This window comes from Bombyx mandarina, chromosome A1, assembly GCF_030267445.1.
Source record: "Bombyx mandarina strain Sakado chromosome A1, ASM3026744v2".
NCBI classification, from domain to species: Eukaryota; Metazoa; Arthropoda; class Insecta; order Lepidoptera; family Bombycidae; genus Bombyx; species Bombyx mandarina.
This window is the reverse complement of record NC_143234.1, coordinates 3,727,727-3,750,936: the sequence shown is the minus strand read 5'-3', so window position 1 is coordinate 3,750,936 and position 23,210 is coordinate 3,727,727. Positions and strand designations below refer to the sequence as shown.

General features: G+C 36.7%; 1 protein-coding gene across 6 annotated transcripts in view; it reads right to left on the bottom strand.

Moving 5' to 3' along the window:
- The window catches only part of pan (transcription factor pangolin), a 213,682-nt gene that overhangs the window by 128,791 nt on the left and 61,681 nt on the right, over positions 1 to 23,210 (bottom strand). For all 6 annotated transcript variants that reach the window (XM_089739613.1, XM_089739614.1, XM_089739615.1 and 3 more), the window contains exon 3: positions 22 to 85. In XM_089739613.1, coding sequence (XP_089595739.1) covers positions 22 to 85 — 64 coding nt within the window. The remainder of the gene's footprint in view (positions 1 to 21; positions 86 to 23,210) is intronic.

The following is a 23,210-nucleotide window of genomic DNA, read 5'->3' as shown; positions in this document are numbered from 1 at the left end:
TAACGATTAATTCGTACTCACCAAAAACTGGACTAAGATCCGACTTCACAGATAGTTTGCCGGGGTATGGCTCTCCGGATTTCTCCTGTAACAAAGGAACATTGTTATTACACAATAAACACCAACGCGCCGCGATCTCTCATCTAAACCGATAATAATATAATCGATTTATTACTGACTGAAAATTTTAAATTCTATATTTTTTCCGTTATTTTCAGATAACAAATAAATAAATAACTCTCATTTTAATAAAGTATGTTTTAGACTATAACGATCTATAAAGATTTAATGTTGTACGAACGGAACGCCAACATTCAGTTAAATGAAATCATATCCCAATGACCAACCTAACAAAGTTAACTCACATCACTTTTCCCTGAGCCTCTTATTTGATATCTCCTACACGCTTCCGCTTAGATTAATCCGAATACAACAATATCCTCTATCTTAACTATTACCGAGGCAATGGATCGTGTCACAATTCGACACCTTAGCTGCAATTCTGGTCTAGTATCTTGGATGTAATCGACATTTTGTAATACTTTTTTTTTTTATTCTTTTCAAGTTATGCGATTTGTAATCGTCTTAACGAGTTCATTGCACTCGCGATTATTATTGCACTGTCCTTGGCCTTTCAATTGACCACTAGTAAATTATGTTCGCATTTAATTTTTCTAATTCCTATGGTATTGTAAAATAGCGGTCCTTTTTTTTTTTTTTTAACGCTGGGGAATCCATTTACGGATACCCGGTCGAGGGGGGTAACGGACCGGGTTATGTCGGACTCCGGCGCCTCCTGAGAGGAAGAAGGGGAGAAGAGAAGGGCCGAGGTCACCTATCTACAAATCGAAACGCATAACTGTTTCGCGGCAGAAATATGCAATATGGTGGTATTTGTTTTTCACACAAAACGCCTTCCCAATAGCAAAATTATTTTATTAATTAATTCTTTTCACGGTAATTTCCGTAAATGTTTAACGAGCAAGCAATCTAATTCAAAGTGACGTACTTACATCCATTTAAATTGCTAATAGGATGCTTCTACAGCCTGATACTGAATTGTGAATAACTGAAGAAGTTTTTTTTAAATTAAATCCTTTAAACATTTTTTTAAAACGACCTCGATACCTTTTATTTATATTCATAATGTTTTTGAGTGATTTTTAGTTTGAGCCTATTAAAAAAAAAATCGACATTCTCAAATTATTTTCGGCATTTATATCGAATGACACGACAATACCCCCCGAGTCGAGACTCAATCAGCGGAAGGGCCATAATTGGATGAGTTCGAATCAGTTTACCCCACTCGGACGTGTTTACCCCAAATCAAGGGTACAACGCACTTAACAATATAACTGTTTTTTACTTGACGTATTTTATATTTAGGCCTTCTACTTCTTTTTCTCTACCTTATCCCACCAGGTGGGGTCGGTACAGCGATTTTTTCTATTCCATTCTCCTCTATCAGCCATCGTCTCAACACTCACTCCTCTTTCTCCCATATCGTCATTCACACACTCCATCCACATCTTCTTTGGTCGACCTCTTCCCCCTTTACACTGCACTACCATTTCCATACATCTCCTAGTCACATGCATCTCCTCTCTACGCATCACATGACCATACCACGCTAACCGTCCGCTCTTTAATTTATGATTCACTGGGGCTACTTTCATACTTCCTCTGATGTACTCATTCCTTATCTTGTCCATTCTTGTCACTCCACACATCCATCTCAACATTCGTATCTCTGCCTCATGCCTAATAATGTAATAATACATTAACTGGTAATTATTTATATAGTTTGTGTAATTACTAGGGCATTGTGTGAGACCGCACGTGTAGATAAATAGGTACCATCATCAAGCCTGTATGTGCGATGGAATAGTAACGCGTTTCGGTTTTAAGGGTCGGAATTGTACTATAAAATTGAGACTTAGAATTTATGATTCAAATAAAGTGTCAACATTTACGTTGTTGATATCTACGGGCTTAGGTAACCACTTAATACCAGGTGTGCCGTGAGATCAACCATCTAAGTAAAAAAATTATATAAATTTTTGTAAACAGACTATTACATTTTATTTTGTTGTATTCCATTATAGTAAGTTCAATGAGGTACGTGATTGTAAAATATTGTAGTAAGGTATAGTAGAGTTTACTTTCATCCATCCATCCAAGACAACCATCTAGAAATGAATTTAAACATTTATTTATATTATCATAAAGTCCAATTTGCCATGTGAATTTAGCTTTTAAAGACTTAACTATATAATTAATTGCATTGATAGGTCAAACTTGTGTGGCTAATTTAATTACAGGCACTTACCTGCGACCGTGAGTCAGCGATCTTAATTGTGACTAATAGTTTGTGCGGGTATTTATCAGAAGAAGCGGGAATCCTGGCTAGTAAACTTTCCTACTGTCTCATTAAGACCTTTCCTACTATCTCATTCAGAACAGAACCGGATAGAACCAGTGCGGGGTCCGTAGCAAAAGCGAACATTGAGCCCTTAAGTTTAATTCAGGACATTGGTTGACTAATGATTAACGTCCACTTGTAACTATGGCGGGGGTATTTGCGAATAATTGTGTTTGGAACTAAGTTTATTCTAGTGATGTTCTTATGCAGTTAGTGTAGTCAGAGCTAGGCTTGAGAATAGCTGTTAGTAGTGGGGTTTTTTATTGGTAGTTTTAGTAGTTTTACTGGTGGTAGGACCTCTTGTGAGTCTGCACGGGTAGGTACCACTACCCCGCCTATTTCTGCCGTAAAGCAGTAATGTGTTTCGGTTTGAAGGGTGGGGTAGCCGTTGTAACTATACTGAGACCTTAGAACTTATATCTCAAGGTGGGTGGCGCATTTACATTGTAAATGTCTATGGGCTCCAGTAACCTCTTAACACTAGGTGGGCTGTGAGCTCGTTCTCCCATCTAAGCAATAAAAAATTAAAAATAGTAGTTAGTTTTGTTTTTTTTTCGGTCCAATAAATGGTTTTAGGTTTTGTTGTGATTTACAAGGATACCGTACTGCGTATTTATGAAATAAAATATTAGTCATGAGTTTCATTTAATAGTTAGGGTAGCCGTTGTAACAATGCTTTTGAATCTTCAATCCTATGTCGTGGTGGGGTAAGTCCCACATTGCGGTGTCTATTGGTTTCGGTAACCGCTTAGCGCCAAAAGGAGCGTAAGCCAGGAATGAAAAAAAAAATATTAGGTAATTAATATCAATATTATTCTCATTAGCAAAGGTAGTATTGCTCTGGAATAAAATGTAAAATAAGTATTTATTCTGATAAAATAATTTCATTCAGTTTGGATTATTTTTATCAATGACATGGTATTCCCCAAATTAGATTTTAATGCGATAATTAGGTATGAGTGTGATAGAATGTGTTCAACGGGGTGATTCTTACGTAATAGCGGTGTTCGACCAAGCGATGCACACAAAAGATAGGGCTACCACGTTCTTATATTGACAAAAAAAAAATATTATACTTAGTGCAATACGAGACAATATCGATTTCACCATAAGTTCTATAGTACCATCTATACTAATATTATAAAGAGGAAAGATTTGTTTGTTTGTTTGTTTCGAATAGGCTCCGAAACTACTGGACCGATTTGAAAAATTCTTTTTCCATTAGAAGCCGACATTGTCCCTGATGAACATAGGCTACTTTTTTTTTAATTTTTTTAAATTTTTTTTTTTGTTTTCATGTGTGTTTTAATGTTTCCGAAGCGAAGCGAGCTCGGGTCGCTAGTACAAAATAAGTAAGACCCTTGCAAAACGTCTAGTCAGCTTTTGTTTGATTTAAAAATTGAAATCAATGTTCGGAAGAACGCGACAGACCCCTACAGAGCGCGATCCAAGCTGATACGTTTTATTTTTCAATGATAATCGTAATAGGGCAAATAAACAATAAAAAAACATTTTCATCGCAAGCCCTACGCCAACTTCTACACCGACCGCACGAGCACTGACCGGCAGGAACATATTCCTTCAGTGACCGGACAATAATTAATGTTTAATTGAATTCAAGCCAATCCTATGATAATAAAATGTCCAGTATATTTAATTCACAAAATGGTCATCTCTAACTTATTTGTTAATTCTATACAGGGAAGTGATCATGATACTTGGATTCAGCCTTACACCAGTGTCTATAATCGCCAATTTTTTTAATAGCCTTTGTAGGCAGCTTGTATACGGCCCACCTGATGGTAAGTGGTTACTGTCGCTTACGGACGTTAGCAATGCTCGGGGCAGAACCAAACCGCTGCCTACCGCTTAATACTCTCCGCAAGCCTCGTTTGAAGAAGGATATGTCAGCGCTCGGGAAATACCGTGGTGGGGAGTTCATTCCAAAGCCGGATGGTTAAGTGGCAGAAAAGATGTTAGGAAACGCACTGTCGATGCGCCAAATCACTATTTTAGTTTAATATGGTTAAGTGTTCAAAAAATAGCCATCTATTTTATTATACTACATTAGTGTATTTTGCGATATGGCTTAATGCCAAAAAGACGGAATCCTTATTACATCGCTACTGTGACCCTAAGTTTTTCTGTTACCTACTCGAGGCGGTCAACAGGGCGGCGGTACTTGCTTGAGGCTACCAATTACCGGGCACGGCTGACCCTTCGACAAGGGCCTGATATCAATTACCTCACCTTGTTTAGGTTTGAAGCCTCGATAGCTTAGTTAATCGAGCGTAAGTTCGGGGAATAGGGGGTTGTAAGTTTGGTTTTTTATTTAATAGATAATATACATTCAAGTTTTATTTAATATTAATCGACTCACCCCGGGTTCGACTCTGATGACGTGGGGTTACTCTTTAGCGATATCGAATTAACTTGAAACAAAGATTACACGACAAGTGACAACCCTATTTTTTACCGAGTGTTTTTTTGTCAGCACCATGTGTTGATTAAATTCCTATATCGAACCTGTTTTTGACTGTGACATGTCAGCGATTTAATATAACGTCAAAACATGTAAGCGTTTTATCATAACGGCATGTTTTTAATACATATTACATGCGTGGATCGTTTTATGAAAAAGGAACGTGTATATAAATATGTATATATTTTGTTGTTAATATTTTGTAATTGAATTTGCTGTTCTCATATCGAAGAAAGCCATAGTAAATTTATATACAATATTTGTCATTTTTCTTGCATTACGAACGGAATGAACAAGAATACGGGCGCGCACTCTGAGATTATAAAATTTATTCCGCATGTATTAATGGTATTGTTATAAAAACGTCCTACCCTTCAAAACGGAGGAAATAGAAAAATTGGAAGACCTAGAACTCATTCGACAACTTGGCGTTTATATCGCTAAAAAAATCTGCATGCGGGATCTGAATCCCGGATTTCTTATCTATAAGGCAACGACGACTTGTTAATGATATACCTTTCCTTTTTTTAGTGGTTACAAACTTCACGAGGTCACAATTTAGCGAAGACAGGCGACACTGGCATCTGAATTATTGTCGCAGCCAACCATAACTTCAGTTAAAGAAATAACCAAGAATGAACGCGACCTTTCCTACAAACAAGAACAGTACAAGAATTAAACAAAGAAAAATAATCGAACTAGTAAAAAAATATATAACAAAAAAAAAAACAGGCCGCACCAATTCAGGTTCTTTGTCATTCGTCTCGGAGATGCCAAGATAAAAGCAATTAAAGTCCTTTAAGTCCAAGTAATTGATCGCCATCGTGTAATAGCTGATGACTGGTTGACTTATGAACAAAACGTATGACAGCTTTCGGAGGCAAAGGGAATAATTAAATATATATATATATATATGACAGTTATCAAATTGTCAAAATTGGCTTATACGTGAATGTTCTATAATTTTGATGGTTTTTGTTTTTATCGTATTGTAACTTACTTTTTATACCACTAAGTGATTTTTGTATTAACGTTAGGAAATCACTGAAATCGATTATTTTTGATCAATTTAACATCTACACTCAGTAGTATAATCATCAGATAAACCTAAAAATGGAAAAATATTTGTCTTTAGACTAAAAATATTTGTCTTTAGACAAACATTTTTCAATTATCCTACGGAACTGAAATATAGGTAAGTACGCTGCACAATTACGTTGGCTATGTATGACACACAGCCGATAACTTGGCTCAAAATAGAAAACACTTGATTAATTAAAAGATAGTTGTCTGTATCAATAAATTTTTTTTTATTCTCGCATACTTTTCCTTACTATTAAAATAACATTGTTCGTTGAAAATTATCCGCTGCTATTTATAGACAGCGTTTAAAATAAGCTTATTATACACACTGTTGTCGTTTTTAGTGTTAAGTTAACCACGATTTTCTTTTTCTGTTATTTGGTTACTAGTGGTAGGACCTCTTGTGAGTCCGCGCCGATGGGTACTACCGCCCTGCCTATTTCTGCCGTGAAGCAGTAATGCGTTTCGGTTTGAAGGGTGGGGCAGCCGTTGTAACTATACTGAGACCTTAGAACTTATATCTCAAGGTGGGTGGCGCATTTACGTTGCAGATGTCTATGGGCTCCAGTAACCACTTAGCACCAGGTGGGCTGTGAGCTCGTCCACCTTTCTAATCAATAAAAAAAAACCCTATAGCAAGATTAAACAAGTATACATATACCACAATCACAGTGTGACGGCGCAGTTATAAATTATAAATTATGAAACCATGAATATCTGACCTTATGCATTTACCTAGTGTCCGTATTAAACACTTCTAGAACTACCACGCAAACTATAAATCCACTGGCTAACGTAATCAAAGCACTTCAACAATTTTTAACTTTAAACTAGAGACTTGTTAATTGGTCGCTTTATCGAAATAACTAACTTGACCACTCCAAGTCGAGTGCTAAGTTATAAACAACTTACAAGTTGAAGCGACTTGCTAGAGGCATTTTAACAAAGTTTAAAACAAGATGCTTTAATTGAACCTTTAATTTTTTTACACGTATCCTGTTGTTGATTGAGATTAGTATTCAACGACTCTTCTCATTTGTGTGAGCTCGGTTCCAATACTGCAGCAGTTTTTTTGTTTCATACGAAGGCGTACGAGAAAATGCTCCGCTTAATGGTGAAGGTCACCGTCGTTCATAGACATTAAAGATGCTAGGCGCTAACAAATTTATTGTAATAACGTTTGATGAGGAACATATCAGAGCGCTGATGAAATACCGAAAATGCATGTTCATTCCAGTGCCGAATGCTACTTGAAAAAATAAACTTAATTTTGAAAACCAATTATAGATGAGCTTCCAAAGCTTCCAGGTAATAAGGACGAACTCTACTCCGGTTACGTTAAGTAAATTGGTATTACGAAGGGATAATTACAAACAAGTCATTACTGTGTGCCTTAAGCCCTCGTGTGGAAGGTCTTTAGTATGTAGTTACGAACTTCCATGCCACTGGTTAGGTTGAATTTTATGCCAGTCCCGGTTGTTATAGCTCCAATGGCCGCTCAAAGTCGTCGACGGTCATAAATAACATTATTCGAATATGGTAATTATGGACTTATCAAAGGACACAAATACAAGTCGATATTAAACAAATATCATTTTACCCAATATAGATTTACTGCATTAATCTACAAAAATCTTGATATCTAAATCCAGGTAAGGCAGTGATCGATGTCCCGAAATTATCTATTTATGTACCTAAACATAAATCCGTTTGACGATGATAACGGAACGAAAAACGTTATCAGGACGTTGGCGTCACATGCGCTTTTCATGGCTACACGCGATCATTACGTAAGCAATGCCTAATCGATATACATATTAAGAAGTGGATTTATTTGTTGTTTAAATCCGAGGTATCCTTCGCTACGTGTTATATTGTATTATTTGTACTTTATCGAACAAAAATGTGTATAAGGACCGATTAGAAACATCTAAATCAGTGTTTCTCCCAAACTATTTTGAGCAAGAGACCCCTTTTCCAAAATGAACTGGCAATCTTATGTATAGATTTTCTGTTAATGCCAACTCACCAATTCGAAAAACTTTGCGGTTGGTTAAGTTATTGTATGTGTACTTGGTCGACATTGAACCCTTTGGGTATCTAAACGATGTGAAGAGTGTGAAAAGTCGCGATAATAACAAAAGTGTGTGTACACCTCAGAAAAATGCTCAGCCAACTTAAGAGGATATAAGAGAATATGATGACGTGAAAGGTTCTGCTCAGACATGAGTCAGAAGTCTTGTACATTGGAATCTGGTCGAAAACCTCCTTTCACTTTGAGCTTCGAATTTCCTGGAAGCTGCAATAATTTGTTATATTAGTTGTGGTATTTTCGCAGATTGTTTTGGAACATGATTGAATTATTGAAGTACCGTTTAGTCCAATCAATAGAAATACCAATATTTTCATTGTGAGAGTTTCAAAGAAGTTAATATTTAAACTAACCAAAATAAGAGAAAATAAATATCCGATTGGAATCCAATAAGGACTCGTAATTGCTCGTATCGAGTGTTGCGTGAAACTTGCCACCTTGGCAAATTAAAGAAAACAAGTCAAAGCAGCTGATACAACTGGATCACAAAGAAATCTTTTTGATTATTATTTAATAGACAGTTGCTTCAACGGTAATTGTGTGGTTACATCGTCCTTGATAGACACTACAACGCCAGGACTACAGCATACATCATGCATACATCTGAGGATTCCTTGCAAACCTTGTTTGAAGAAGGACATATCAGAAGCACTTATTACAAATATTCGATTTAATCTTCATAGATTCTTTCGACTTCAATTAACTCAAAAAGCTTCATAATTGTTATGCTCTACGGGGAAGATATCGCGTTAAGCACTTGAGACAGATGGGGAACAAATAATTTCAGCAAATAGGTGTTTCTCATTTTATATTGAAGATAGTCGCACCGTATTACAAACCGGGATTGACAGATTTTCAATTAAATATATTTGTTATATTCATTCTTGGGGTTTCGACTTCTAGGCTATATTTTTTATTTGATTATATCGTAATAATAATTGCATATAATTATAAAAAAGCAAGTGATCTGGAATGTTCATTTAAAAAAGTTTGAATCATGACGTAATTCATACCGAGGTCTATCGACTCCTTTTTTACCATATTTTTTTTTCGATTAGTAATCAAATTTATTTATTAGAAAACATTTTTGCCTTTACATAATAAAATTTCACCTTTAATTATAATCTGTAGGTTGTCAAACTACAAGACACCTTTCAATTTTGACAGCTGTCTCGTACAGACTCGGGCTACAAGGTGTAATTTTTAAAATCGTATCAGAGCTTGGGTTGTGCGGTTTAATTTTGACAAATGACATGAATAATTGAGGCAATGGCAACTTTGGAACTAATTCACAACGAGGTTAAAGTAAAGAGTGTTTTTTTTTAATTCCATGAACTCGAGTCGTCTTTAGATCGAATTGGTACGTTTTTTCTTACATTTCATTGCAATCTTTGGTTCGACTTTTATTACTAAATTTGGCAAGCATTGGTTGAAGAGAAAATTCAGTTTGATTTATTTTGTTTATTTTGTTCCTTCTTTAACAACGGGTGTGTTCACATTGTAAAATCCACATGTTTTGTATTCGAACTCATCCACAAATAATTAAGAGATATCCTAATTCAATTACTAATGTAAAGAGGAGAGCACATTGTGGACACTTCCGCGAACCTTAAGACACGATCAGATACATTTTTTTGTTACATATTTGCGTACATGAATTGTTGACTACCCATAAAATAGCCAGAGCGGTGCCACCATCCTGTCACATCAGCCTTTTCCATGACAATTCAAGATGACAATTAGGAGATGTAGGGTTTAATGACGAAGGGAATATCTTCCAACAAGCGGTTGATATTGCTCCGTAGACCGACGGTCCGAATGTTGTTGTTCGGAACTTCTATTTAAGCAAGCTTCTCTTGAAAATGTCGTAAGCTTGATCCAGGCATCTGTCAAATCTATCTTGCGTTTGTATGATAGCAAGGTACCCGTCACAGGTGACGTAGGGTAGGAAATTAAATTATTGTCACAATTAACAACGACAGTAAAAACGTGCATACGTAATACACACAAACAGACACGCATTAATACGTTTAATTACGCACACAGATAGCGGTTCGTATTTTAATATATTGTGTAGCTCATTTCCAATTTGGCTCTCCGTACCCGTGGTGTTATAAATGGTGATACTAACAAGTTCGGTTCTCGGAACGGACGAATCCGTTGCCTTTTTTTTCTCGATCCTCGCCTTTCGGTCACGAATATCTGTCCGCAAGATAAATAGTATACGATGACGTCATCCGGCAGACGTTAATTTATTTAGGTTGCGAATTCGACTCTGCATCTCTATTCTGACATTTATGGCTATTCGAATATTACAGCTTTGAAAAATTAAGCTAGTCATTTAACTCGAAAATTTTAATGAAAATCTTGAATGGTGAATTCTAAGCAAACTTAGAATAAATATATTTTTTATAATAATATAATGTTTTATCTTTAAGTTTTTTTTATCGCTTACATGGGTGCTTACGGCCCACCTGGTGTTAAGTAGTTACCGCAGCCCATAGACATCTACATTTAAATGCCGCCACCTACCTCGAGACACGAGCTGTGAGGTCTCAGTTTGAACAGTACAAGTATGTATATATATTAAATAATAGCTGACCCGGCAGACTTCGTAGTGCCTCAATCGATAAATAAAAGATCTAAACTTTTGTATAAAATCAAAAGGAATTCGTCCGACGGGGGACACATCAAAGGAAAAACAAAATTGCTATTTTTATATGATTCCGAGCATTTTCATATTTATCTACCTTTTAAGCTCTGAACTTCTAGAAATAATTCAAGACCAAAATTAGCCAAATCGGTCCAGCAGTTCTCGAGTTTTAGCGAGACTAACGAACAGCAATTCATTTTTATATATATAGATATAGAAGATTACAATTGCCCTGAAAATTCTGTGGCGATTCAATAAATCAAACATATTTAGTCGAGTGCACTCCGCAGGACCTAAGAAATCCGCAAACCAACACTAGCTAAGCCCAATAGGTATTATCATGTTGTTTGTTCGGACGCAATTAGGACCCTCCTGTTTCATTAGCGCATCAAATAAAGACGTTCTCAACAATAATAGATCTGTCCTTTTCAGTCTTTTCCGTTTTAGCGATGCCAGATCGAGACATTCGCTGCGTTTAATCGATACGTTTACTAGCTTCGTATCGGTTTTAATTTTCGTTTCACTGAGCGTTGCGAAGTTGTGTTTGAGGTTTTCCTAATGAATCTGGTCGTGCGATAGGTACAGTTTATGTTTGTGTCCGTACATTGAGAGTACTTTGTTCGTAAGCTTCAATGGTAAGAATGTAAACAGACATTTTACAATTGTGGCTAAGTAATTTTGAGACGTTTTGTGATACGAATATTTAAATGGTAAGATACCTTACACACTTTCTTCTTCGTTATCGAGGAAATAAAATATTAAAATCCAGATGATGTAGATGAAACGAGATACTACCCACGTATTTAATAAATTTTGGGATTCGTCGTGTCTTGCCATTACGTATATAAGCCCAACCCATTAGAACAAGTCCGAACGGATTTCAATAAACCGAAAAGACGATAATTTACAGTTATTATCGTCAGTGACCCCGCGAAACACCCACTGTATATCGCTTCTACCCCGAGAGCCTGTCACAAAAAAGGACCAAAACGACTACCAAAATCTGGTCTGGTGAGAAAAAAACTTCACACCAAAATACAAGCTGAAAACAACCCAAACAAATCCGTGGATAAGGTCATCATTCCAATAACAGAACGATCAAGTAGTCAGTACTTATTACTCCGAAAAGGAGCTTTATTGTTAAACAGAGAAAGCTCAAAGTGAATTATGAATATTGATCGAAAAATATGACATACGAATTGCCACTCTGATGCTTGAATTTTAAGGTTGATAATGTTTGGAAGATGGTGCCTTTTAAAAGGTACGATCTCGTTTGGCGGGCGTACCTGCGCCCGCGCAGACGGGGCCTGTATTTATGGCGCCTGGCTTAAAACACCGTAGAGGAATCGAAACCACGTGGAACAAAGATTTTAAAAACCTCGTTAGACTGATAGTTTCCTCGCGGTTTTAATTCGAACTGTTGAACACCAAATTGCTTGTAACAAATTTCAACCGACCAGTTTTATTTATTAGATATGATTAAGTCCACTATGAAACATATGGTTTAGTCCATATATATAAAAATAATAACAATTAATGTAATTGATTATTATGCGAAATTTTTGTAGGGCATTTTGTAATACGCATTAGTACCATAATCCAGCATATTGTTACCTAGTAATTAAGCACTTGAAGTAAATAAAAGGACAATCTTTGATATAATATTTAGAATGCAATAGATACTTCGGCCTAATGTCTAAAGGTGTGTGGCGGTGGCAACTCTTTGTGTTTCGGTAGCCATTTAACAACTGAGACATGATCTCTTCTATAGTAATAAAAGATCCACAAATGTTACCTATAGTTCCAGAGATATTTTTAGAACAAACATTTTATGGGTCTTCAACCAGTATTGTTACATGAAGACATTACAAGTTGCTGCTTAAGTGACTTGTTTAGACAAACTAGTTTCCGCGTTAGCGTTCATTCACAAAGAGAAATATGAGGTTACCGTGGATACGTTATGTTCGGTAGTTAAAAACACACACGCAGAAAACTTGTTACAAGCAAAATGACTAATAAAAACAACACGATAATAAAAACTGGACATGTTTTTTTTTTATGATCTGGCAAAAAATACACGAAGACTCAGGAAACTTGGACAATTTATAAAATGATTTATTGTCAAACGCCCCGGGTCTCGAAGGCTATGCTTTTCTAACTAAATTACGTTCTTAATTGGCTATTAAAGCCTATAATGATATATGGGTTCCGATGAACGCATGACCAATAACCACGGTGGGCGAAAGTACCTGCTATGAATAAGAAAATCACCTATAACTAGCGACGTGTACACAGTGTTTATGAAGTGTACAATAACAGATATCGCAGCATAAATAATTATTGTTGTTGTGTGAGGATAGTCAGTACTATAATTACAATTGAGTTAGCACTTTTGTTATATCAACATTTTTAGTCCAAATCGAGATTTATATTACAGTACAGTTTTATGTCTATATTTATCTACATTTTCAGTCATCAGTATCTATATTTTACTTTTACTCTGCGAAACGTCCGGTAAAATACAATAGCCCTCCCGAATCTAATTCCGTTGGGATGATAATTGTCACTAACAAAACAAGCTATTGATAATAAGAAAAAAATCCTAAATGCTCACTCAGTTTGCTTCTTAGCAACGCCAAAAAACTGGAAAACAGACAATAGTCAATAGCATTCTGAATTTGAACGATCCCAAAGATTGTGATCGGACAATTGTGAAATCTCACCACAAGGACACCGGATGAGCACACTTTGTTTTGTTTACTTCTATTTGCTCAATAATAATACACAAAAAAAGCGGGGACGATTTAAAGATAAAGATTATGAAATATAAGGGACGTTTCGATGGACTACAGAATGTGGGCGATAGGGCGTGTTATTTTCCAAAGGGTGATTCGTTCTTCTACTTTTATTTCATTATTGGATAAAGATCTTCTCTCATATACCATTACAAAATAATAATTTAAGAATAGTTAAAGAATAAAAAATAATCGACATGTCTAAAGTTTCTTAAGCCCACAAAATCCGATGTAACCAAATATTGTGTTAACGAAAGATATTTTAATGCACGCGAAGGCATCTGCGAGATATGATTTGTACACAAACACCGTTTAAAAAAACTTTGGACTTGTCTATCTTAATCCTCGACTCGAGCTTAGGATTTCATCAGATCGAGATAAAAATATAAGCTCTGTGGGTTTTGAAATATATGAGAGTACACATTTTGAATTCGAGAATTGTTTTTAAGGTTCACAAAAGTATCGCATTCCTTCGAAAGATTTTAAGCATATCTTTCGAAGGAACATCATTATTCTTCAGTTATATGTAGCCGACATTATGATTTAAGTTTACATTAGCGAAGTACATATAAACAAGCGTACACATATGTAATTAATTCCTACACTTTTTTTTCTTCAGAAACGTTGTATATATATAGAATTTTCGACAACCAAAACCGTACTTAACCGCAAATTGTTCACAAGTGGTCGTTTCAGTAATTTCAATAACAACGCGCTCCGCAATCGAGTCACTTGAAAAAAGGTCTTTCCAACAATCTCGAGATGTGTCATTAAAGATTTTGAGAGTAAAGCTTTCGGTTTGTTTTTTATAAGAGTCTAAGCAAATTGAGAATGTACCCCAGAAATAAAATTCACTCTTGTTATTTTGGATAAAAACATTCTATTTGAACTTATTTCTTCTAAATAATATGGAAAACCCGAAGTAAACGTCAATTAAAATGAATAAACGCTATTTTTTCTTAATCACTTCACTACTCATTTTGTAGCATCAATCACAAATACATTCAAATTAAAACCAATTTCGCTTCGCCGAAACAGGTAATAGGAATCGGCGCCCGATACAGAAAACTTGTAAGTTAAAAGGAAACCAATAAAGTATTACCAAAATACAACGGGGCCGGATCAAAACAAACAAGTGGAATTTATGTAGCTGTAGTGCGTCGAACAAAAAATCCTGGTTCGCCTTCGTTAGGGTGCATGACTGGCAAACGGATAACATCACGATCTGGGAATGAGACTGGAATAAAACGTGCCTCGTGGATGTGGCATACGTGATGAACTAACCAAATTTGTACAATGAATTATTGGATATACCCTTTCTCTCTAATTAGTATTCTGTTCATTAAAGTAGCTTTTCATGCTTTATCCTTTCATTGTTGAATTTCGATGACCTCAAGACACTTTTATCATAATTAAAGATTAGTCATAAGAATATAACCATATACCGTCCCAATCGTTGAAGTTCAATTCGACTATCAAGGTTGTAATTAATCTAATCTTCTGATAATTTAAATATACCGCGTTGTACATCCAAAGTTTTCGTTAGTCCTCGTCAAATCCCGTCTAATAACATCTACGACGCAAGTAAATACATTGTGACTTGTGCTAAGTCATAGTCTTATCCTGAATGCATTACGAGTCTCAGTTTATTGTACCACATTTCTCTATCCGGTGTCAAAGAACTTTTGACATTCCCAATTTTGTGGGCATATCATGTGTGTATTGTCAAAAGTTGTATTTCAATTACGTATAGGTAGGTTAATTAATTTATTTATTTTTTATTGCTTAGATGGTTGGACGAGCTCACAGCCCACCTGGTGTTAAGTGGTTACTGGAGCCCATAGACATTTACAACGTAAATGCGCCACCCACCTTGAGATATAAGTTCTAAGGGTATCAGTATAGTTACAACGGCTGCCCCATCCTTCAAACCGAAACCCATTACTGCTTCATGGCAGAAATAGGCAGGGTGGTGGTACCTATCCGTGCGGACTCACAAGACGTCCTACCACCAGTAAGAAGAATAATTTGAAATAGGACCTTTGAATTAAATTAATTTCTCGGATTAATGAACTTTATAGGTTTTGTTGTCGATATGTATACTACATTAAAGCATTTTGAATCCAAAATACGTAATTATGACGAGTTTAGTAAGAGCTAACTAAAACTCATCGTTACACAGACGTACAAGCTAACAACATGTAAAATGAAAGTTATGCATGGTGCACACAACGGGCGCGGGATTGCGCAGTCGCAGGTACCGTTCGCAGATGAAACGATATCACACTGATCTATCTGGTATTATCTTAGGCGAGTTTTTTTGTTGGTTATTCAAGTACCGTGGCCAAAAAAAATCTTTTAATCGTGTTTCACAGATCAATTAATTAATTTACTGTACCACGAGTTAAAGAAGGTACACTAATTAATCAAATTATTTGATAAATATTGGCAATTTAATTTAGCTTACTTAATATTTTAGCGCGTAAAACAAGAAAAAATTTGATACTTAATATATACCTGATGTAATCGTATTGTTTAATTCATAGTATCGTTGTATATTCAAAACAATAAGTAAGTTGTTTTGGTACCATTACCAAAATATCCATAGAAATGAATATTTGCTTGGGCGTCGGTGGGTTGCGCGCGTGTGGCCAACACTGGTAGCGTGAGCAAACAGCCTTGTTGACTGTACATTGTCCAGGAATTTCTAGTGTTTGGCGATCGGGACCCAGTCTCTCGACTACCTGTTCTGTTGGATTACACTAACGTGCTTTGGTGATTTGTTGTGGGCCAATGGGGCGTGGGTGCGAGTTATGAATTTCCTTCTTGAGGGTAAATTTGAATATTCATTTTTAGTACAAATGTTGTGTACGAATGTAAATGTTGTATATCAGAGGATGTTCACGATTGACTTTCACGGTGAAGGAATAACATCGTGTAATAAAAATCATACCCCCAAAATTATAATTTGCGTAATTACTGGTGGTAGGACCTCTTGGGAGTCCGCACGGATAGGTACCACCGCCCCGCCTATTTCTGCCGTGAAGCCGTAATGCGTTTCGGTTGGAAGGGTGGGGCAGCCGTTGTAACTATACTGAGACCTTAGAACTTATATCTCAAGGTGTGTGGCGCATTTACGCTGTATATGTCTATGGGCTCCAGTAACCACTTAACACCAGGTGGGCTGTGAGCTCGTCCACACATCGAAGCAACAAAAAAAAAAAAAAAAAGAGCTCGTCCACCTATCTAAGCAATAAAAAAAAGGAAGCGTGAAAGTAGCCCCGGTAATTAACAAATTAAAGAGCGGACGGTTAGCGTGGTATGGACATGTGATGCCTAGAGAGAAGATGCATGTGAATAGGAGATGTATGGAAATGGTAGTGCAAGGTAGAGGGGAAAGAGGTCGACGGAAGAAGACATGGATGGAGTGTGTGAATGACGATATGAGAGAGCGAGGAGTGAGTGTTGAGATTACGGCTGATAGAAGAGAATTGAATAGAAAAATTCGCTGTGCCGACCCCACCTAGTGGGATAACGTGGAGAAAAAGAAAAGAAGGTACGAATGTTTTGTCGTTGTATTACAAAGGTGTATATAATGTACATGTAAGTGCGCACATACATCGTATCCTTTAAGAAGTTAATGTCCAGAAGGTAGTATTTTTCACCGTCTGCAATAAAGGCGGAGGTTTTAAATTCGTTTATTCTTCGTGTTTGTTAGTTAACTCAGAACTTTTTTCGAAGTGAACCGATTTTGCTGATTATTTTTGTTTAAAAGCTGGTGTTTCTTATATGGCCCCACTTAAATTCTATCAAGATCAGATCAGTAGTTTTTTTTTAGGTAATCCTTTACGATGCGTATTTAAATAACTTAAGACTACATTCGTGACATTCTCATTATATTCCATTGAAGCCCATTTTTCTTTTTGTTAAAATTTTGTATTATCACTAAAACAGTTATATTCAAAATTGGGTCGAATAATATGTTCATTAATTGATGAAATAGGGAACAGATGGAACTTTGTTCTGCATTGCGACACGACAATATACTAAGAATACCAAGTCTATAAGTAGTATATAACATTTATAATAGAACTAGTGGCCCCACAGTAGTCGAGCTTCGACTATAGTTAATTGAAATTATAAGTTTAAACATTATTATGGTTCTATTGTCAATGTCATTATATTTCGATAATATAATCACAGTATTTGCCAAAACTGCACTATAGATCAATAATATTAAAGACAAACAATATTAATCTATTTTTAATTCGACCACAGATTTTAAACAATAACAAAAGTTTCCCAATTGACAGTAAACAAAGAGTATATTTTTATGTATGTGATGTGTTAAATATATGGTAGTGTGTGCAATGTTTTCTTTATTGATTTAAAGTAACTTTTATGCATTATTAAAAAAAAAATATTAGCATTGTGCACTCCTTCTCTATATTCTCTTTAAGTGTGAGAAATTTCATACTCCTCCGTCCGCGCAATTTTCGTAAAAAGAGGTACAAAGTTTTTGCTTCACGTATTAATATATAGTTTGTTTACTTATATTCTACGCCACGATGGACCATGAAAGATATGTACAATTTTTATTTAACATTTTTCGAGGGGGGTGGCGCATTTACGTTGTAGATGTCTATGGGCTCCAGTAACCACTTAACACCAGGTGGGTTGTGAGCTCGTCCATCCATCTAAGCAATAAAAAAAAAACATACACATTGATTGGGCTTGTCAGTCGGACCGGGAAGAGGCGTATCAAAATAGTATTTTACAATAGCTAATCACTGAAAACCAAAATACGATATGTCGCATAAAAAAAAAATACTCCACAATCACCGTTTAAATCCAAGTCGAGCTTGAGTGACAAGCACATTTTTAATCGATACAAACGACAAACGAAATCGATTATAACTCCGATATTCATTTAAGATTGAAACGAGTTTAAGCAGTGATAGATTCGTGGGTGGTCCCACGCCAATATGTACGGGTGATAACTGACCGTAAACTGCCGTATGTACATTGTATGAGGACGCATTTAGAAATGTTTGTGGGGACTGTTTTTTATTGGCCTTAGGTAATAAATAATAATAAATATTTACTAACAGTTAACGTTAACTGGTCCCGTGATAAGTTCGTGTTGTGTTACAGGTACCAGATAACGGAAATAAATGTAAGATTTTTATTATACACATACATATATATACATATTTAATATACATCCATATTTCAGTAGGCAGCGGCTTGGCTCTGCCCCTGGCATTGCTGAAGTCCATGGGCGACGGTAACCACTCACCATCAGGTGGGCCGTATGCTCGTCTGCCTACGCGGGCAATAAAAATAAAATAAAAACAACACTGGAAAATACATTTTATATTTATCATTCAAATATCTTTCCTTGGCGAGATTCGAAGCCGCGACCCCTTGTGTAGTGACCATGCCACTTACCACTACACCAGACGGCCTTTAGGCAGATGGTGCATTCGGTTCTTCAGTACAAGTTCACAAAAATTGCTCTTGTATGCGGACCAGTATACGTTCCACCTGATGGTGAGTTATTTATTACTTGTGAACATCAGAAATGCCAGAGGCACAGCCAAGCCAGGCTTGGGATTGTAGCTTTTTCTAAATTTACCAGGATTTGTGGTCGAGAATGCGATCAGCTCGGGGTCGGAGTTTGCGAACAAGTCCCCGAGCGCCTTCAAAGCCTAAAATTCTTTTTTAGTGTATTTACAACCGGTAGGCACAAGGCGTTGTGAGGTTCTGACGTAAAAATAGACTGATCCGAACTCTTTGACGTAATGGACGAGTCCGATGACTTGTGGCTGCCCTTTACGTTAACTAAGAGCGTCTAATATCCCTGAGATTGATCGGGTGGACCCATCAATACGTGTTTAGGGCTAGCTGATGCCTGAGCTGTGTCTAAGGTGTAGTTAGCGGCCGCCAATACGACAGGGTTAACGTGTCACGAAGTAGCATTCCGACTTAATGTGTCCAGGAATGGGTTCGAGACCACGATCATAGGAACATCTACATACTTTCCTCACGGATCACGGCGCACCGACGGTTATACTAGAAAAACAGTATTGTAACATTTTCAAGTCTATGTTGTGTTACTAAACATTTACTCACTCATACGAGTACAAAACAATATTCTTAATCTTATTTGGGTTGCCCTAGAGACATGATTTCCTTTAGCTATTTAAACTGTAGGATGTTTTCATATTCCATTTCATCCTACTGTTCTTATTACGTCATTGTTCGTCATTAGCCACAATATTATATTCAAGTTACAAATGCAAGTAAAATTTTAATGCATTTTTTTTGACCAAGCTTGGCAAATCTACTAACAGGCTACATGATGTTGAAGTGATGGCCCAACCCCATAGAGAGCGCATCTAAATTTATGTTCCGGACCGATTTCAGTTGAAGTTTAGACAAATAAGTGACTTTATGTTATTAAATAGTTAAATTAAGACTTTACCATAATGACCTAATAATCTTACGTAAAATCTATGTGTCTTTCGACGTATCAAAAACGCATTCAAACCGATATCAAGTTTACGAGTTAATTTATCTAAATGGAAATTAAATAGGCGAAAAGACGAAAATTTTATTAACACCTTATCGTTACACATAAAAAGTGTCGTATCAAATACATTCATTTGCCTTCAAAGGAGAAATTTATTCATTAAAAAACCAAAAAAAAAACACCACGGAGCAAAATTAAGATACATATATTAAATCATAAGATACATAATCTAAAATGAATTGTTCTAATTAACAGTTTTTATTGGAGTGGTTTTCGAATTATTAAGTTTTTATGTGCATGACATGGCAAAGGGACTTTTTTTTATGGACGACCCCAAACGGAGCGTGTCCGGAACTCACTAATGAGCGATTAGTGTTGCCACTCGCGGATTACGCATCGGCCGTGGGGTGTGCGTGCGTTTGGACTCGATGGCCCACAATTATGGCAATACTTTTTTACCACATTCTAAACGTCCCTCATTTCTTAATTGACGAGAAAATTGTTCCCCATTTTTTATTGTACAATTTTAAAAGTTGTATTTTTATTCGATTTGTAAAAAAAAAAACAATTGGCCGTGATGGCGTAACGTTCATTCGAAACAATTAAAATATCGAACTCCGAGTTCCATTTTCGAATACGTCGTTTCGATTGGACGAACAGTGATTCTCGGGGTTGTAATGGGTAATATTATATGGAACGAGCTTTTTACAACTAAACCGAAGTCAAGAACAGGTTTCGTATCCTTTAACGTCCGTTTCATTTTTATTGTGCTTAGTCCGGATTTTATTTCATATTACTTATTATATTACGACACGTTTTTCGACATTTTTGCTGTCGTTTTTTTTGTAGCCGACCTTTTTTCAGAACGTGACCACAAACATCGTACGGATTTCGGAGGTGTACCACCGCGTTCCGTAGTCAGCCGCGAACAATACGTCTTAAAGGAATTTTCACGAAGACCAAGTGTCCGTAATGAGTCCTCAATACCTCTCGACCTAATGGATGGCCGGGGTCAAGTGGAAAGAAAGAAAAAAAAACCTATATTTAAAAGCTATGGCAGTCCGCCGTAAAATTAAAAAGACAAATTATTGAACGTATTCGTGGAAGCCAGCCTTTGTTATCTCACAAGTGTTTTTCAAGAGTTCTGTTTATCTTCTACTCCCGTCCGTCTCGTTGAAGCTGTATAGCGGCGTCCCTGTCTGTCTTGTTAGCGAGCCGGGCGTTCGGACAGGGCGTAACAGACGCTTCTTACATTACGTAATTCTGACACTTTCAGCTTTCATAACAAGATCCCTTATTGTGTAAACAAGTTTCAGTGTAAGTAAAGACGCGACGAATCCTTTAAGGGCGTAACAGTAACTCACGGTGTAGTGTGATATCGATTTATGGTGCACGGAATAAGATCTCGTTTGCTTTAATTGGCGCCAAGTTCGATACCTCGTACGTTTCGACACGCTTCAGCTTTTTTGTGTTCCCTTAAATGTACGTGCATCCGAATGTGGTTCTTATTGTGAATGAGAATAGGGGTTTAAACGGCATACGGAATCGAATTCAAATTTTAGGTGCATTAACATAATGATGATCGTTCGAGTTTGATGAAGCAGGTGTTGTGTGTATCGGTTTATTCTCGGTTTTTATTATAAAATCTCGTTTGCATTATAAAAACGAATCGTATCTCGTGTGTTTAAGAGATTGCGTTTAAGGTTTCTTGCGTTAATTAATACAGAATTCCAATATCAATTTCTCATTATGATATTGTGCACGGATCGAATTTTATTTTCGTTTATTGTAATAACCGTTCTTGAATTAAAATTTATTCTAATTAACAATATCGAAAAGCTATGATTATGGGCAAACACCATGAATACGAAATTGGAAAATGTGTAAGCATTTTTCTGGAATGATGCTAAGGCAGTTTGTTTGTGTGACTTTGTTACTGGTGGTAGGACCTCTTGTGAGTCCGCGCGGGTAGGTACCACTACCCTGCCTATTTTTGTCGTGAAGCAGTAATGCGTTTCGGTTTGAAGGGTGGAACAGCCGTTGTAACTATACTTGAGACCTTAGAACTTATATCTCAAGGTGGGTGGCGCATTTACGTCGTAGATGTCTATGGACTCCAGTAACCACTTAACACCGGGTGGGGGGTGAGCTCGTCCGCCCATCTAAGCAATAAATAAAAAACTTAGAATAGCCATAACCAGGCGAAACGTGTCTTGTTGGATTTCGCAGATCCAATCTTAATGCTTTTAAGTTCTTCAGTTCAGCATAAGCTTGACAACAGCAAAATGTGCTTGGAAGACTTAAGTATCATTTGGTGCCTAACGACAACAGCCTCGGTGTAGGTATGTGTTGAGGGTTTTTTCCTCTAATAACTGAAGAACCTAAAGCGTAGCAAACCTGATGCGTGCAGGGTTCTTACTAGGAATCTCAGTTTATTGTGACCCAAAGATTTCCGGGCGTACCAATGGTTTTTTTTATTGCTTGGATGGCTGGACGAGCTCACGACCCACCTGATGTTAAGTGGTTACCGGAGCCCATAGACATCTACGACGTAAATGCCGCCACCCAACTTGAGACATGAGTTATAACGTCTCAGTATAGGTAGTTACAACGGCTGCCCCACCCTTCAAACCGAAACGCATTACTGCTTCACGGCAGAAATAGGCAAGGTGGTGGTACCTACCCGTGCGGACTCACAAAAGGTCCTACCACCAGTCGAGCATCTGTCTGTCTAATCACATACACTGTAAAATATTACTTCGATGGGAGTATCCTCGTTACGTATAGTTCAGTAGGTTGGTCGTTGTGAGTGGATCGATTTGAGAAGTGTGAAGATTCAGACGTCGATAAATGCGCCTCATTAATCGTCGTTTGATACGTTGTAATATGTGTATGTGATGTGAGAAGTGGTTTTTGACTTTCACCATGTAATAAATTAGAATTCATCAGTTTGTGATCTGCGCCTGCGGTACCAGTGTTGTGAGGTCGATGTTTTTACGGAGTCGTTGTTGAAATAATATTGATTTATACATTTTATTATTATACAGCACTTGATTTCTAAGTTGTGTGCCAATTAAACCCGCTGAGAAGACTTGGCGAGAAACTCAGCGGACTGATATAGCCTGTTCCTAGTCTTAGAGCTGAAGGC